Source organism: Nuphar pumila, chromosome 11 (assembly GCF_984573655.1).
Source record: "Nuphar pumila chromosome 11, dmNupPumi1.hap1.1, whole genome shotgun sequence".
Lineage (NCBI taxonomy): Eukaryota > Viridiplantae > Streptophyta > Magnoliopsida > Nymphaeales > Nymphaeaceae > Nuphar > Nuphar pumila.
Window position 1 is genome coordinate 38395699 of NC_143259.1, and position 18975 is coordinate 38414673.

Sequence of the window (18975 nt, forward strand, 5' to 3'; positions counted from 1 at the left end):
CTATTTTCCTTTTTTTATAATTTTTTTGTAATATAGTTGTTGGACCAGTCCCAACGGCTATAATTATAGTTGTTGGAGCTGGTCCATCAGACAACAGCTAGTGGGACTAGCCCCTTGTATCTTGGAGTGCCTATTTAAAGGCACTCCCTCGTATTTTCTATGCTTGTTCTAAGCATTTGGCCTTCAATAATAGTTGCTTTTTTAATCTTGCTGTGCTCGCTCTTGGTTCTTTGAAGCTTGTGTATTTGCACTTTGTGCTTGTATAGTGCCTTGGTGCACTGTGTTGTCCCTTAGTGGACTTGTATTTGTGCTTGTGCACTTGTATTTTACACTTTTCACTTGTTTTCTTACAGGTATCAAATCCTAAGGTTCTTGAGATGGTTTAAAGCTTCTTCAAAGTTCATGATTGCTAAAGGAGGATCATCACAAGCCTAGTTTCTCTCAAATCAAGATGGGCGAAAAAGAATCCATGACAGTGGTTGCATTCAAGCTAACCGACTTCAATTATTTGATGTGGGCCAGCGTCATGGAATATCATATCAAAGGCAAAAGGTTATGGGGGTATGTGAGTGGTTCTATATGCGAACCACAACTCATAGGTGATCAAAACAAAGCTCTTAATGAAGAAGAGAAGGAGAAATCAATCAATGAATGCAACAATGCATTTGAAGATTGGGAAGCCAACCATGCCTAAATTCTTGGTTCCTAAATAGCATGAAACAAAAAATGGTTCCTAAATAGCATGAAACAAAAAAGAGCAGGCAGGGGTCCCAAAACCCCCTGTCAAAACCCTTCTCACAGGTGGCAGGGGTTTTACCCATGTCGGACGGCCATTCCCTGCTGTAAAAGACCAACACGAAGAGGCTTTTGCCCCTGTCGGTCGACGGAAGGAAGAATAAAAGAAAAGGGGAAGAGGAGGCGGCAGAGGGGTGCGCACCTGGGCTGCCGACCTTGGGTTTTCAGAAGGGATCTCGGGTCGGGGTTGTTAAAATATGATGTATATTTATATATATATATATATATATATATATATATACATAGATTACGACACATACACATATATATGATATATATATGTCTATGTGTCTATCTATATATATAAATATATATATTTATTTTGTAAAACTCGATAGGGGTATTTCTGTCATTTCACCCTGTACACGCATATCATTGATATGCTTTTCTCTATTTCTTTTTCCTTTATTCATTTTCCTTTTTTTTGCTTTTTTTCTTTTTTGTTTTTTATTCACTTGAGAGGGGTCCACATAGAGTCGTTGGACACCTCCAACGGTCATAAATATGACCGTTGGAGGGGCTCCAACGACTCTATGGGAGCCCCTCCTTGGGTCCCTTGCTGTGTATAAATAAGGGGCACAGCCCCATGTATTTCTTAAGCTTCTCTTGAAGCATTCTATGAAGTGAGATATATTTTTTATCTTCTTTTTGTGCTTAACCACTTTTGTGGTTTATTTTGCCCTTTTGTGGCATCTTGTGTATGTGCGTGCTTCCGTGCTTTCGCTTGGAGACGTTGCTCTTTTCATTTGGCACTTCATTACATGGTATCAGAGCCTTGGCTAAGAAGGCTTCATTGGATCCTCCATTGACAAGTAATACCTCTCCTCTCTCTTGTCTTATAAATTTTTCTTCTAATGGCCAACAAAGATGCAAAAATCGATCTCTCATTCAAATTGGATGGGACCAATTATCGCATGTGGGCGGCCGCTATGGAGAATAATCTCAAAGGTAAAAGGCTTTGGGGTTATGTATGTGGAACCATTCCGGAACCACAACTAAAGTTAACTAAATTTGAAGGAGGTGAAGAAAAAGCCTTGAATGAAGAAGAAAAAGAAAAGGCTATTCTTGATTACTCTTCTAAAATGGAAGATTGGGAAAGTGAACATGCTAAAATCTTAGCATGGTTCATGAATAACGTCGAATTGAAGATTTATGCAAATCTTGCTAAATTCAAGAAGGCTAATGAAGCATGGTTTTTCATGAAAGGTATGTATACTCAAAGAGACCTTGCTAGGCATTTTTTTCTTCAAGAAAAGGTAAGAGCTACCAAGCAAGGTGATATGAGCATTAGGGACTACTATAGTGCCCTATCCTCTTTATGGGATGAACTTGTCCTTCTCGAACCGCAATGGGAAGGAAGTGCTATTGCTATGAGACAAGAGCAAATGGAAAAAGAGAGGTTCTTTCAATTTATTCATGGGCTTCGTCCCAAATTTGAACAACTTAGAGGATCTCTACTTCATAGAGCCTCTACTCCTCTAAGCGATATTTTGGCCGATTTATGTCAAGAAGAAACCCGTTTGGCCTTGAAAAGGGATGTTGATGAAGTTCATGCCGTGTCTAGACCCGGCAACAATGTAAGATCATATAAACCACCACATTTTTGGAAGAATAATGGTGGAGGAAGGAAAATCATTTGTCATAATTGTAATGAACCGGGCCATATTCGTCCCGATTGCCCTAAATTCAAGAAGAAGGTAGCTTCCGTGGGAGAAACTCCTCCAATCATCAATGAAGATTCAAAGAAGGATGGTGACATAAAGGATTCCATCGCTCATCTAACCGAAACTCTCCAACAATTTATGAAGATGAACGCCTCTACATCATCATCCTCACCTTCCACTTCCGGTGCCGCCATTTCTTCATTCCCAGGTATGTCTTCTTGGATTCTTGATTCGGGTGCCTCTTTCCATATGACTCCAAATGCATCACTTTTGTCAAAACCAAGTCTCAATAAGTTTAAATCATATGTATCCACCGCCGATGGAACTTCTTTAAATGTTGAGGGTATTGGAAACCTTGAGAAAATTTATGACCAAAACAAAGAATTTTTTGTTCCCAAAATCCGAATCATCCCAAAACTTAATCTAAATCTTTTCTCCGTCTCTCAAATCACCGATTTTGAGTGTAATGTCTCTTTTTCACCAACCCATTGCTATGTGCAGGATCTCCGGTCCGGGAAGCGGATTGGGCAAGGCCATAGAAGAGGGGACCTTTACTATATGGATTTTTTGTCTTTGCCATCCAAATCATTTTGTAATCATGTTCAATCCAAAGATATTGAGACTTGGCATAAGAGACTTGGGCACCCTAGTATTTCTAAATTTTATCTTTTTCCATTTTTGGAAAAATTTTGTAATACAAATACATTTACATGCAATGATTGTATTCTTGGGAAAATTCACTCTCTTCCATATTCTCATAGCAATTTTGTGTCAAAAAGGCCTTTTGAACTTGTGCATTCCGATGTATGGGGACCGGCACCCGTTATGTCCAAAGGAGGCTTCTCTTACTATGTTTCTTTTATTGATGATTTTACTAGATACACATGGGTTTATATTATCAAGAATAAATCTGATGTCTTCACTAATTTTAAAGAGTTTCACGCTCTTGTTCAAAATCAATTCCAACACAATATAGCCATTTTTAGATCCAACTCAGGAGGAGAATACATGTCTAAAGACTTCCAAAATTATTTTAAAACAAATGGAAATTTGCACCAACGATCTTGTCCTAAAACTCCGCAACAAAATGGTCTTGCGGAAAGGAAACATAGGCATTTAATTGAAACCACAAGAACTCTTCTTGTGTCTAAATGTGTTCCTAAAAACTTTTGGGCCGAAGCTCTTCTTACCGCAACATATCTTGTGAATCGTATGCCCTCTTCCTCTTTGAAAAATGTTTCGCCCTTTGAAAAATTATTTAAAATTACTCCCGATTTTAATAGATTAAGAATCTTTGGTTGCAAATGTTTTGTACTTAGTTTAGGACAAGATAAGTTGTCACCTAAAGCTATTGAATGTGTGTTCATTGGCTATGGTGAGAATAAAAAAGGCTATAGATGTTTTGATATTCGAAACAATAAATTATGTGTCGAGAAATGTAAACTTTATTGAAGAACAAAATGGTTTCGATATCCACACATCTAAGGAAGACATCGATTATTCTTTTCTATTTGACTTAGCTCCTAGAATTGAGTCTCCTGAGGCTATTTCTTGTGATACTAGTTGTGATGGAATTTCACATTATAATGATATACAACAACATGATAATACCTCCCAAAATGAAAACCTTAATGATATAAATGTTTATACCCGGCGGATAGGAAATGAACATCAACCTGCTATTGACAGATACTCTCAAGACTTCTCTTTAGAAGAATCTACTGACAACAATCTACCCAGGAGATCTTCTCGTACCAGTAGGCCACCACAAAAGTTTGTGTCATATGAATCTTTTTCTCCGAATTATAGGACCTGTCTTATGTTAATACATTCGTATCACGAACCTACCTCTTTCAAGGAAGCTAAAGATCACCCACATTGGATTGAAGCCATGAAAATTGAACTAGAGGCTCTTAACAAGGCCCAAACCTAGAGCATTATTCCTCAACCTTTAGGGAAGAAGGCAATTGGGTGTAGATGGGTATATAAAGTCAAAACTAAATGTGATGGGTCTCTTGAAAGATACAAAGCTCGTTTGGTAGCAAAAGGCTATGCCCAAGAATATGGGATTGATTATGAAGAAACTTTTGCTCCCGTGGCCAGAATGACCAGTGTACGAACCTTAATTGCTTTAGCATCCATCAAACAATGGCCTATATACCAACTTGATGTTAAAAATGCTTTCTTAAATGGAACTTTATGTGAAGAAGTTCTTATGGATCCTCCGCCGGGTCTTGAAATTGGGAAAGGTAATATTCTAAAATTAAACAAAGCTCTTTATGGGTTAAAACAAGCGCCAAAAGCGTGGTATGATCTTTTTAGCAAAATAGTTCTTGATAATGGTTTCTCCTCATATTACACTGATACTGTTTTGTTTGTTAAATCCTCTAATGAATACATAACCATTTTGTTATTATATGTTGATGATATGATTATCACAGGTAATGATAAGAAAGGTATTGATCTTATTAAAAATATTCTTAAGAAAAATTTTGATATGTCTGATCTGGGTTTTTTGAGGTATTTCTTAGGAATTGAAGTTGCATACTCCCCCAAGGGGTATGTCCTATCTCAGATGAAACTTGCCTCTGATATTATTGCTAGGTCTGGGCTAACGGATGACAAAAGGGTGGAGACTCCAGAAGTGATCAATGCCAAGATGAGAGCCAATGATGGCACTCCTTTAGCAGATCTCACGCCTTATCGTCAATTGATTGGATCATTAACATATTTATCTATTACCAAGCCTGACATTTCCCATGCAGTTCATAGTGCAAGCCAATTTCAGACTGCTCCTACCACCACTCACATGGCAGCAGTAATGAGGATTATCAGATATCTAAAAGATTCCATAACTAAGGGAGTATTCTTATCCTCTTCTTCACCTCTTACTTTACTTGCGTATACTAACTCTGATTGGGGGGGTAACCCCGATGATCGTATTTCTACCACAGGTTATTGTGTGTTTCTTGGGGAGTCACTTATCTCCTGGAGGTGTAAAAAGCAGCGTAAAGTTTCTCTCTCATCTACTGAAGTCGAATATCGTGCGATGGCCACTACCACAACTGAGATTATATGGTTAAGAAGCTTACTTAAAGATATGGGTGTCTCATTCTCCACTCCCTCAAAGCTATGCTGTGACAACAAGAGCTCATTTATATCGCTAGCAATCACACTTTTCACGAACGAACGAAGCATATTGAGATGGACTGTCATTATGTTCGAGATGAGTTTTTACGAGGCACCATTCAACTTCCATATGTTCCTACCGAATATCAGTTGGCGGACTTCTTCACCAAAGCTTTGCCTTCGCCTCGCTTCTACTTCCTCCTCAGCAAACTCTCGGTGATCTCACCATGTGTTTGAGGGGGGGTGTTAAAATATGATGTATATTTATATATATATATATATATATATATATATATATACATAGATTACGACACATACACATATATATGATATATATATATGTCTATGTGTCTATCTATATATATAAATATATATATATATTTATTTTGTAAAACCCGATAGGGGTATTTCTGTCATTTCACCCTGTACACGCATATCATTGATATGCTTTTCTCTATTTCTTTTTCCTTTATTCATTTTCCTTTTTTTTCTTTTTTGTTTTTTATTCACTTGAGAGGGGTCCACATAGAGTCGTTGGACCCCTCCAACGGTCATAAATATGACCATTGGACCCCTCCAACGGTCATAAATATGACCGTTGGAGGGGTTCCAACGACTCTATGGGAGCCCCTCCTTGGGTCCCTTGCTGTGTATAAATAAGGGGCACAGCCCCATGTATTTCTTAAGCTTCTCTTGAAGCATTCTATGAAGTGAGATATATTTTTTATCTTCTTTTTGTGCTTAACCACTTTTGTGGTTTATTTTGCCCTTTTGTGGCATCTTGTGTATGTGCGTGCTTCCGTGCTTTCGCTTGGAGACGTTGCTCTTTTCATTTGGCACTTCATTACAGGGGTTGCCTGTGTCGATCTCGTCAACAGGAGAAGACAGGAGAGGTGAGGGGTGGCCACCTGAGGGCTGCCGGACGGGAGGTCGCCGGTGGCGGTGGGTTGTCGGAGGGTCTCCGACAAGCAGAAACGAGAGGGGGGTCAGGGGAGAGAAAGTGCAGAGAGAGAGAAAGAGAATGAGAGAGCAGAGGGGAAGGAGGTTTCGAGAGACCTCCCCCCCCCCCTTTGCCGCTGTGTGCTTTTATAAGCACGTAGTCGACTAACCACCGGATCTGGGTCAGGTCCGGGTCCAAATTTTTTTATTTTTTTGTGGGTTTTACAAGAGTCAATTTTGAGAATTTTGATCTTACTTTCAAATTGATTTTTAATCATGTTATGGAATGTTTTGAAGGTTGCAAATACATCTGATTTAAACTTAAGAAAGTAAATCCAACAATAACTAGTGAAGTCATCGATAAACACAACGTAATAGGAGAATCCTCCTTTAGAAGCAACAGGAGCAGGGCTCCACACATCCGAATGAACTAATTCAAAAGGCATTGAAGAATAAAAAGTTCTTTGACCATAAGGCAAGGCTATCATTTTACCGAGTCAACATTCTTTACATTCAAAATTATCTTTACAAAAATTCTTGGTAACCGGTACAAAATTTAATTTCCTTATATTTGGATGCCTAAGTCTGTGATGCCAAGTCCGTATATCTTTTGTTTGGGCAGTGTTACAAAATGATTCATTTGGAATACAAAGGAAATCCATATAATAGAGATTTCCTTGCCTAGAACCGTCCCCAATCAATTTCCTAGATCGGCGATCATGAACCCAACATTTACTGGATGAGAAAATGACATCATATCCATGATTCGAGATTTGAGAAACTGAAAGTAGGTTAAGATGAAGTTTTGGTATAAATCTTATTTTTGGAATGTAAAATTTGTTATTTTTGACAAATCATTTTTAAATGTTCCAACACCCTCTATTTTCAAGGCAGTGCCATCGGCAGTGGAAACAAAAGATGCATTCGAATTATATTGACATTCGGATAATATAGACTTACGTGGGGTCATATGAAAAGAAGCTCCCAAATCAAGAAGCCAAGAACACGTACCAGGAGTAAAAGAGGATACAATAGCCGCTCCTGAAGTAAATCCTTTGAATAATGGTAATGCTTCCGTTAGTTGAGATAATGATTTGGTGAGGTCTTTGAGATTCAGAGTATCCTCATCTTGTCTTGATGGTGCAACGGCAACACGTTTTTCTTGAGGCCTATATTTGTATCTAAGACATTGAGGCCTAATACGGCCAGGTTCACTACAGTTATGGCAAATGATTTTTTATTTTCCTTTATTCTTGCTAAAATGAGGAGGTTTATATGACTTTATATGATGCCCTCGTTTTGATGCGGCAAGTGCGCAATCCTCTTCTTGGCTATTGCTAGAAGTAGCAAGCAAACTAACATTTTTACTCATATTTAGTCTAGTTTTTTCTTCACTAAGTTTAGTGAGAATCTCATGAATAGGAAGAGGAGACGAAGATAATAGCAAGGAGGCCCTTGTTTGTTCAAACTCCGGTCTCAAACCATAGAGAAAAGCGAAGAGTCTATCTTCTTCAACTTGAACTCTTCGCATTTCTATACACTTACCTTCCCATTTGGGTTCAAATTGGGCAAGTTGGGTCCATATGGAAGATAACTCCATAAAGTAATCCCTTACATTTTTATCTTCTTGTTTGATATTTCTAACTTTTTCTTGGAAATAATACTTGTGGGCCATATCTTTTTCGATAAACATACCTCTAAGATATTCCTATGCTTTATTTTCCTTTTTGTAGCTTAATAGGTTTGAGGCAATTTTTGTCTCAACTCCACTTAGCATCCATGAAAGAATTTTTGCGTTTTTCATTTCTCATTAATCCAATTTCTTGTAATATTCTTCCATGGTTTTGTTTCTTTCGTCAAGACTAGTCTCAATCCCATTCTCACCTAATGTAATTTTGGGAGTAGGTTCAAGAATAGTACCTCTTATGAATCCCCACAAACCTTGACCCTTGATAAATGTCTCCAAGTGTCTCGTCCAAATGTTATAATTGCTTCCTTCAAGTTTGAATGGCGGAATAAAGTTGGAGTTGCATGTATTGTGTGGGAAAAATTCACCCATAGTGAATTAGAAGAGAAAAACTAATCACCACCACAAAGGAGAATAAGCACGCTTTTCAAGGCAACGCACCAATGCACGGTTGATCATACACCAAGCTCTGATACCATGTGAAAAGTCTCACACACAATCAAGTTTCCAAATAACTTGATATTCAAAACATATGCCAACACAAAATAGCATTAAAAAGCTTCACACCACAAGAAAGAACAAGTGCTTCAAATGCACTCTGTTATTACAATGAGGGGATAAAACCCTTTCATTCATATATACATACAATGGGCTCATTTCCCTTATTTATAATGCATTACACTTTGAAAGAGCTGTTGGGAATCAGCCCAACGGCTCTTATATGACAGACAGCTATTGACTATGTACAGAAAGGGAACAAAAACTGAAAAAGAAAAATAAATAAAATGAGAAATTACAGAAATAAGAAAAAAAAATACAAGAATATACGTATATACTTTAAATATGTATTTATATATATACTTATACATATACATACTCTTGTATTAAGAAGTGTGTATATATATATATATATATATATTATTTTCTAACACTCACTCTCTCTCTCTCTCTCTCTCTCTCTCTCTCTCTCTCTCTCTTGTTTCCCTCCTCCCCCCTTTTGTCTCTCTCTCTCTCGGTGACTGCAACTAGAAGACTTGAAGGAGCTCACCTCTGGCGAGCAGTGATGAGGTGGGACCAACATCTTTTGTTTTTTCTTTTTTTGTTTTAGGATGACTTTCAGTTTAGGTTTCCAGTTTATATTCTGTTTGTATTTAGTATATATTTTCAGTTTAGGTTTTGTATTTAGTATATATTTACATATATTCAGTTTAGGTTTTCAGTTTGTATTCAAAATTTCAATTTATAATTTATATTTTCATTGTATAAATTATAACTTTATCATTTATATTCAGTTTGTATTCAGATTCAATATTTGGTTGGGTAATATCTTTGAATAAAGTAGTTGTTAGCCTGTTACTAGTTTAGTTGTTAAATGATTTATGTTGGATTTATGTTAATTTAGTTGTAGCTTGCTTTGAATAAAAGTTGTTAGTCTCTTATTAGTTTAGTTGTTAAATGTTAAATGTTGAATTGATGTGAATATATATATATATAGCCGTGTCCCCGTACCCACATTTTTTGGAATTGTCGTGCCGTACCCTCCCTACCCAGGTGACATAGAAATGAACTAAGACAGGCTAAGCTGCATAATGAAAAAGGAAACTTCAATATGAAAATAAGTAAATGTTAAAATAGTTTTAGAACCATGATATTGATCATGTTCTAGCGCAGCATGAACTGAAGAGGAAGACAGAAAATTAGAAAAAACAAACTCCATTTCATAAATGATCAAGCATAGCCTGGAACTTTCAAATGATCTCCAGCCATATACTTGGACATGTATAGGCTCAAAGTTGCTTTATGATAAGGATAAAGAAATTATGTTTGAACAGTTCATCAATAATATAGTAAACATATAAAGGAAAACATTAAAACAAAATATGAGATTTCTTCTTAGCTACAGGATCCTAGAATTCATATTGATTGTCTGCTTTATAGGAGCCTCTCATTAAAGAAGTGAATTAAATCCCAATGTATGTAGACCCCTCTACAACTGAATATGTCATCCTTGACTTGGGATAAACCCATGGGAATTATGTGTAAAGAAGAATGCCTTCTCTCATAGATTTTTGACACTTCAAATGAAGTCCAAGGCTCAAATTATGAATAAACCAGGCAACTTAAGCCTTACAACTAAGGGCGTGTTTGGAAGCAATAAAGATGTATGAAAAGTGATGCAAAATGGAAAATCCGTACGGATTTTCCGACCCTTCCAAACGAGAGAGACTTTTTCACTGAGAGCTTTTCTCAAAAGTACACTTTTTGATAGGAAACATTCCTCCATGGGGGAGTGGATGAATGTTTCTGTTAAAACATATGTAATAATATGTAATAATACATCTATATATATATAAATATAGATGTATATTCACCATAATACCCGATAGGGGTATTATGGTCTTTTCACAAGTACCCAATAGGGGTACTTGTTTTATTTCTTTTATTTCACTGTTTTTTATTTTTTGTTTTTTAAATGTAATTTTGGATACCAAAAAGGGGCCCCACAATGGAGTCGTTGGGGCCCCCAACGGTCACAATTGTGACCGTTGGGGGCTCCCAACGACTCTATTGGGAGCCCCTTTGGTCTCCTTTCCTTATAAATAGGGGGAACCCCCCTTTATGTTGTATTGTTCTTGAGAGCTCCTCTTCAATAATAGTGATATTATTTTTCATGTGTGTAGCCTTTTTATAAGGCCCTTCCTATATCCCTTAGTGGATTTCCTCTCTTATGCTTGTTGCATTTGTCCGTGTGGGACATAGTGAATGCTTTAACATTCTTGGATTCTTCCGCATATTTCATTACATGGTATCAGAGCCATACGATCTTCTAAGGTAAAATCGTGTATCTCTCTACTTCCTTTTTTCTCACACCTCCATTTTGTAGCAATGGAAGTCAAGATCGATCTATCATTCAAGCTCAATGGGAAAAATTACATGATGTGGGCATCCGCAATGGAGAATAATCTCAAAGGTAAGAAGCTTTGGGGTTATGTAATGGGAACCGTTCCGGAACCCCAACTTAAGCTCACAAAGATGGAAGAAGATCAAGAGAAAGCACTTAAAGGCGATGCTCGTCTTAAGGCTATTGAAGATTATCATCACCAAATGGAAGATTGGGAGAGCAACCATGCAAAAATCCTAGCATGGTTTATGAATAATGTTGAACTTAAGGTATGTGCAAATATTGCAAAATTTCGCCGGGCAAATGAAGCTTGGTTTTTTATGAAGGGTATCTTTACCCAAAAGGATCTTGCAAGAGCTTATTTTTTGCAAGAAAAAGTGAGAACCACAAAACAAGGTGACATGAGCATACAAGACTATTATAGTGCTCTAAATCCTTTGTGGGATGAATTGGCTCTTTTAGAGCCTAAATGGGTGTCTATGGAGGATGTGGTACTAAGACAAAAACAAATGGAACAAGATAGATTGTTTCAATTTTTATTTGGGCTTCGTCCCGAATTTGAACAAGTTAGATCCTCACTTCTCCATAGATCTACGTTTCCTCCCTTAGAAGAGGCTATTGCCGAGATTACTCAAGAAGAGACTAGGCATAATATGGGTAAAAGCATTGATGAAGTTCTTGCCGTATCTAAACCCGACAATCATGTCAAAACATACAAACCACCTCATTTTGGTAAGCAAGGGAGTGGTGGAAGAAAAATGATTATATGTCATCATTGTTATGAGCCGGGGCATATTAAACCCGTTTGGCCAAAGCTAAATGGAGCATTCAAGCCAAAGGTGGCTTCCGTTGAAGAATCATCCACCAAAGAAGATGACGGCAAGAACGGGGATCTCAAAGATACTCTTGGACAAATTTCCTTGGCTCTCCAACAAATTCTAAAGGCTACTTCTTCCACCTCCGGTGCCGCCATTGCCTCATCATCACCTCCCGGTACGTACTCTTGGATTTTAGATTCTGGAGCTTCTTTTCACATGACCCCTCATGAAAATGCATTAACCAATGTGCACACCAATTCAAAAATGTTTTGTGTCTCTACGGCCGATGGAACTTTTCTCAAAATAAATGGTGTTGGAACTCTTGATTCTAAAAATGTTCAAAATTTCCTTGTTCCAAAAGTTAGAATAGTTCCAAAATTAAATCTTAACCTCTTTTCCGTTTCTCAAATAGCCGACCATGGATGTGAAATATCTTTCTCATCCCAAGGGTGCTTTGTGCAGGATCTCCGGTCCGGGAAGCGGATTGGGCAAGGCCATAGGAAGGGAGACCTTTATTTTATGGATAACTTAATGCTTTCAAATACCTCATTTTGTACTTATGTCCAAGACAAAAATATTGACACTTGGCATAAAAGGCTTGGACATCCAAGTTACTCTAAAATGTATCTTTTTCCTTTTGGACACAAGTTTTGTAAAGAAAAAGATATCAATTGCAAAGATTGCATTTTTGGCAAAATGAAGTCTATTCCTTTTCCTATTAGAACCTTTGTGACAACAAGACCTTTTGAATTGGTGCATTCCGATATTTGGGGGCCATCTCCGGTTCTATCTAAAGGTGGTTATTCGTATTATGTTACTTTTATTGATGATTATACTAGATATGTATGGATTTATTTTCTTAACTTTAAATCGGAAGTTTTTAACTTCTTTAAAGAATTTCATGCAAAAGTTCAAAATCAATTTCAAAGTCAAATATTCATTCTTAGATCCGATTCGGGTGGAGAGTACTTATCAAATGATTTTCAATCATATCTAAAACATGACATTTGTCATCAAAAATCTTGTCCAAGAACTCCTCAACAAAACGGTCTAGCGGAAAGAAAACATAGACATATTTTGGAAACCACTAGATCCTTACTCATTTCTAAAAATATTCCTAAAAGTTTTTGGGCCGAAGCCGTATTAACCTCAACCTATTTAATCAATAGGATGCCATCTTCAAAATTGAACAATATCTCTCCTTATGAAAAACTTTTCAATATGACACCCGACTACAATCGTCTTCGTATTTTTGGGTGTAAATGCTTTGTTCTTTTACATAAAAGAGATAAATTGTCACCTAAAGCAATAGAATGTGTTTATTTAGGATATGGTGAAAACCAAAAGGGCTATAGATGCTTTGACCATAAAAACAATAAATTATTTGTCTCCAAAGATGTGACCTTTTTAGAAGATGAAAATGGATTTGAAATATTGGAAAAACCAAATGAAATTGATTATATGTTTATCAATGATCTTTTAGAAGATTCAAATGATGACTCTTTGAGTCATCCGGAAGTTTTAGAAAATACTCATGATTCTCATGATAATGATGTATCACCAACTAATGGTGACAATCTCCAAGTTTACACTCGGCGTGAGGAAGCCCAACCTATTAGTGCTTTAGAAAAATTCTTGCGGCTTAATGAACCCCTAGAAGAAACCTCTCTTAGGCGTTCTTCTAGAACATCAATTCCACCTAATAGGTTTGTCTCATATGAAACTCTCTCACCTAACTATAAAGCTTGTCTAATAGCCTTGCATTCTTACTATGAGCCTTCCCATTATAATCAAGCAAAAAATATACCTCATTGGGTTGAAGCAATAAAAGTTGAACTAGATGCTTTAAATAAGGCTAAAACTTGGGAAATAGTTCTTCTTCCTCCAAATAAGAAAGCTATAGGATGTCGATGGGTCTACAAGGTCAAAACTAAAAGTGATAGTTCCCTAGAACGTTATAAGGCTAGATTAGTTGCTAAGGGATACTCACAAGAATATGGCATCGATTATGAGGAGACTTTTGCTCTCGTGGCTCGCATGACAAGCGTTAGAACTTTAATAGCGATAGCATCATCTAAGAAATGGCCTATATTCCAATTAGATGTTAAAAATGCCTTTCTTAATGGTCAATTGAATAAAGAAGTATATATGGACCCTCCGCCGGGAATTAGCATTAACCAAGGTCAAACTCTTCGGTTATTAAAAGCTTTATATGGTCTTAAACAAGCCCCTAAGGCTTGGTATGATAGATTTAGTGCTATCATGTTAAAATTGGGATTTCACTCATGTTATACTGACACTGCTCTTTTTGTTAAACGTGCAGGTAATAGTATCATCATCCTTCTGCTTTATGTTGATGATATGATCATCACTGGCAATGATGAAAGTGGTATTCTTAATGTTAAAAATATGTTAAAACATAATTTTGATATGTCTGATCTGGGTTTTCTCAGGTACTTTCTTGGTATAGAAGTAGCATACTCTCCTCGAGGGTATATATTGTCACAGATGAAGCTTGCTGCAGACATTTGTTCCAAATCTGGGATTTCAGATGACAAAAAGGTGGAGACTCCCGAGGTTATCAATGCTAAACTACGACTGGAGGATGGAGTTCTGCTGGATGATCCTACGCCCTACAGGCAACTCATAGGCTCCCTCACCTATCTGACTATCACCAGGCCGGATATTGTTCATGTTGTGCACTCTGCAAGCCAATTTCAGCATGCTCCTACATCTGTGCATATGAGTGCTGTGCTCCGAATCATTCGATACATCAAAAATACTTTGACTAAAGGGCTATTCCTATCCTCACTCTCCTCTTTAGACTTACTGGCTTATACTGATGCTGACTGGGGAGGAAACCCAAATGATCGAATCTCAACTACTGGCTTTTGTGTTTTTCTAGGAAATTCGCTAATTGCTTGGAGGTGCAAGAAACAGCAGAAAGTCTCATTGTATTCTACTGAAGCAGAATACAGGGCTATGGCAACTACTACAATGGAGCTTGTGTGGCTTCGAAGTCTTCTTCAAGATATGGGAGTCGAAATTACCGGTGCTTCGAAGCTTTGTTGCGACAACAAAAGTGCCATCTACATTGCCAGCAACCACACCTTTCATGAGAGGACTAAACATATTGAAATGGACTGTCATTATGTACGTAATGAATATCTTCGTGGGACAGTTACACTGCCATATGTCACTTCAGAATATCAACTTGCAGATTTCTTTACCAAAGCCCTGTCTGCTCCTCCCTTCTTGTTCCTTCTTGGCAAACTTTCGGTCATTCCCCCATAAAGTTTGAAGGGGGGTGTTAAAACATATGTAATAATATGTAATAATACATCTATATATATATATAAATATAGATGTATATTCACCATAATACCCGATAGGGGTATTATGGTCTTTTCACAAGTACCCAATAGGGGTACTTGTTTTATTTCTTTTATTTCACTGTTTTTTATTTTTTGTTTTTTGTTTTTTAAATGTAATTTTGGATACCGAAAAGGGGCCCCACAATGTGACCGTTGGGGGCTCCCAACGGCTCTATTGGGAGCCCCTTTGGTCTCCTTTCCTTATAAATAGGGGGAACCCCCCTTGTATGTTGTATTGCTCTTGAGAGCTCCTCTTCAATAATAGTGATATTATTTTTCATGTGTGTAGCCTTTTTATAAGGCCCTTCCTATATCCCTTAGTGGATTTCCTCTCTTATGCTTGTTGCATTTGTCTGTGTGGGACATAGTGAATGCTTTAGCATTCTTGGATTCTTCTGCATATTTCATTACAGTTTCCTACAAAGAGAAAAAATATTTTTACACTCTCCACCACCCATCTCACCACCACCACCACCCACCATCTCACCATCACCACCACCCTCCTCTTCCTCTTGTTTTTTCACATTTTTCCACTGTTTTTCTCATGCTACACCAACAAGTGAAAAACTTTCTTTTGGAAAACTTCTCATCAAAAACTCATAGGCAAAACTTTCTTTTCCTAGTAGAGTTTTTCTCTCTTCCAAATGTGCCCTAAGAGAAGAACTTTCATATGAAGATGAAAAAATGGCTGTCGATGGTATAGAAGAAAAAGTTCCTGAGGCACCACTAATGACTAGGAGGAAGCTAAAATCTGTAAAAGAGGCACCTCATTTTTCTTATCCCACAATCCAATTCAGAAAATCTGCAGTAACACAAATATACATGCTCAAGATCTCTTGAGCCAAAATGAAAGAGAACAAGAAATAAGAAATAAATCACGTAAGATAAGATGAAATGGAGTAGGACTTGATGCTCAAGAACTGAACATCTCAAGATAGCCCCTCTTAGTCATGGTATTGTGATGCTTTCAGAGAACTCTAAGAAGCAACAGGTAACAACCTTAGCAAAGAGCTTCTCTCATGCTTTGCTATGCACGTACACCTCAGAGTATCAACATCAGGAGCCAAAAAGCAAAAATATGACCAACCTTCAAATCCTTTACTACAAAAATCTGTAACCAACACACCAACCTTGAATCTTCATATGCAACATAGTAAGCATGCACACGAAGGCCAGGTTCCACTGATAAATAATAATAAATACAATGAAATACATAGCATACCGTATGTCATAACAAACAGGAGATGGTTCATATATTGAGCCAGGTCTTTGGGATCAAAATATGCAGATTGTTGTTCCAGACACAATGCACTACAAGAACTACTTAAGCAAACACATAAAAAAGTTAAAGCAGCATCACAATAAAACACGTGTTTTACCTTAGGATACAACTGTGTGATACGGTAAAGTTCAAAAAGGCCAATGGTGCAAGTCTGTTTGTCAGCAATTTTCTTGAAAACTGCAGCTAGCTCTTGCTGCATAAGAATCAAATCAGAGAACAGGTAAGTTGGAAGAATTAAGAGAGCCTTCATTGATGTCCAACAAAGACATTCAAAGCAATAATGGATGAGACTGGGTGCAGGCCACATCCCATGCCTACTGCAGCTTCACATTAAAAAGTCATGCTCTTTCAATGTATAAAAACTCGGGAGAAGCAAGTCAGGCAAGAGCCTTCACTTGAACTACATAAAGAAATGGACTTTGGTAATGTACCTTCAATTGTGCATCAGCCGAATGTGTTGCTGTGGATGGATTGTTGGAAGCAGAATCACCCCAGTGAGTCTGACCAACAGGCCCTGATGGTGTCAACATTCTAGCTGCTGCAAGAGTCTGAAAGATGAGTTTAAAATGCATTAGAAGATGGGAAATACATGCATATATTATACATTTCAGGGTAACACCTCAAATTGACTATCCAAACCTGAAGGTTCAGATCAATGTATGCAAGAATTATAGGTTGAGGTTCCATGTCTATAGGAACCATAGACAAGTGACCCTTAATTGCAGTTCCGCGAAGCTTAACTAATTCGTGCAACACTGTCTTAACCATGCGCAATGGTTTGTCATCAGCTCCAGCCCTAGCAAAATGGACTACATGTCAGATAATACAGAATGTGAACAAAATTTATTCCCAATAGACACCGAAAAGAAAAGAAAAAGAGAGGAACATATTTGCAACTACCTCTTTCGTATTTCTTCCATTCCTAACTCTTGTAGATATACATGTATGCTTTGTAGAATCCGATCAAGATCAACATCATATATTGTACTTGGAAGAACCTGACAAAGAGTGTTCTAGATTATTTATGGAGCAAAACCAAATGTTAGATCTCTCAAAGCCAATAAATATGTGTTACTTTTGTCAATTTGATAAGACATTTAACAACAAGCTCTGAGAATTTCTGGTTTCGGGCAGCCAAGGTCTCCACAGATGTGGGTGATGGCCATCTTGAGGCATCTAGCGGTCGCAAGAGGTTAATTAGCACAACAAAGGATGATGAGCGCTCAGCATTATCCTGTGAACATATAAGAGGAACCATTCACATAAATACAAAATTATAAGCATTCATAGAAGAACAAGGAGCTAACAGCAGGAAGAACCAACCAGGATTTTAAGCATCAAAACATTCAGGGCTTTTAGAAGTTGACCTCCATCGTCCATCAAAGGAACCCGCTCATCCAGAAGCCATAGAAGCAGCTCAGTGATCAGGATGTTAAGGGTACTCTCCTTGACAGCGTGAGCAAGCCTTTTAAGTTGAAATGTCTGCATTAAAAGAGAAAAGGAACGAACATAATTAGTGACAAACTGACAGCAGCAACATCTGTCTATTTTTCAGTTTATTATTATGACCACACAAATGCTCCAAACCAATGTTGCCAGTATCGGACTGAATTGCCCAATACACATCGTATTGGCAGAAAATTGAGAGAGGTATGACCTGAACCGGCTAATTTTCAAAAAAAAAATCTGAAAAATAGTCCAAAGTAGATTTTTAATATTTTTGACACGTCTGTCCCTGGTTAAAAGTTGGGCGATTGAGATCGATTCACCTCTGAATCGGTATCACCCGATTCACCTGGAAAATGCTTCAGGGTCCGAGACGATACTGACAACATTGCTCCAAAGTGTAGGCAATTATCAACTGCAAATTGTAGAAAATATTCCAACTCTATGTTCAAAGGATAATATATTAATAAATAGTGATATACCTGCATAAGTGTGTTTAAAACATATTTACATGACCTTGAAGAGGCTCCAGCAAGACTGAAGTCAAAAGTCTTTGGTACCTGTCACAGTTCAATCTCAGAAAGGCTGTCACAAGACGTTAATCGAACTAAGCAAATAGAGATGTAGATATAGATACCTTAGCAGCAAGGCAAGAAACAAGTCTATCTGCATCCTTCACAATATGCTCCAGAGAACTATTTTCCGGATCATTTGTGGCCAGGGCCAGCTCATGGCACACAACTTTCATGCCTTCAACTGACTGCACATACAGACAGTTAAGATTCCCATGATTTGCAAAAGAAATCCTCTCCTTTTGAAAATATAGAATGGATATATACAAAAAAGTATCTCCGCATGGGGAAGCATGTGAGGAGATTCTGACGCAAACATTGTCAACATTATCATTGTGACTTCATCATGATCATCTTCTATTTTCCC

General features: G+C 37.5%; 1 protein-coding gene across 2 annotated transcripts in view; it reads right to left on the reverse strand.

Moving 5' to 3' along the window:
- The window catches only part of LOC149822279 (protein MOR1-like), a 92725-nt gene that overhangs the window by 11147 nt on the left and 62603 nt on the right, over nucleotides 1-18975 (reverse strand). For both annotated transcript variants that reach the window (XM_089980941.1, XM_089980940.1), the window contains exons 44-51: nucleotides 18674-18796; nucleotides 18519-18596; nucleotides 17914-18072; nucleotides 17666-17824; nucleotides 17491-17588; nucleotides 17230-17386; nucleotides 17022-17138; nucleotides 16688-16783 (exon numbers count right to left, since the gene is read on the reverse strand). In XM_089980941.1, the coding sequence (XP_089837067.1) occupies nucleotides 16688-16783; nucleotides 17022-17138; nucleotides 17230-17386; nucleotides 17491-17588; nucleotides 17666-17824; nucleotides 17914-18072; nucleotides 18519-18596; nucleotides 18674-18796 (987 nt within the window). The remainder of the gene's footprint in view (nucleotides 1-16687; nucleotides 16784-17021; nucleotides 17139-17229; nucleotides 17387-17490; nucleotides 17589-17665; nucleotides 17825-17913; nucleotides 18073-18518; nucleotides 18597-18673; nucleotides 18797-18975) is intronic.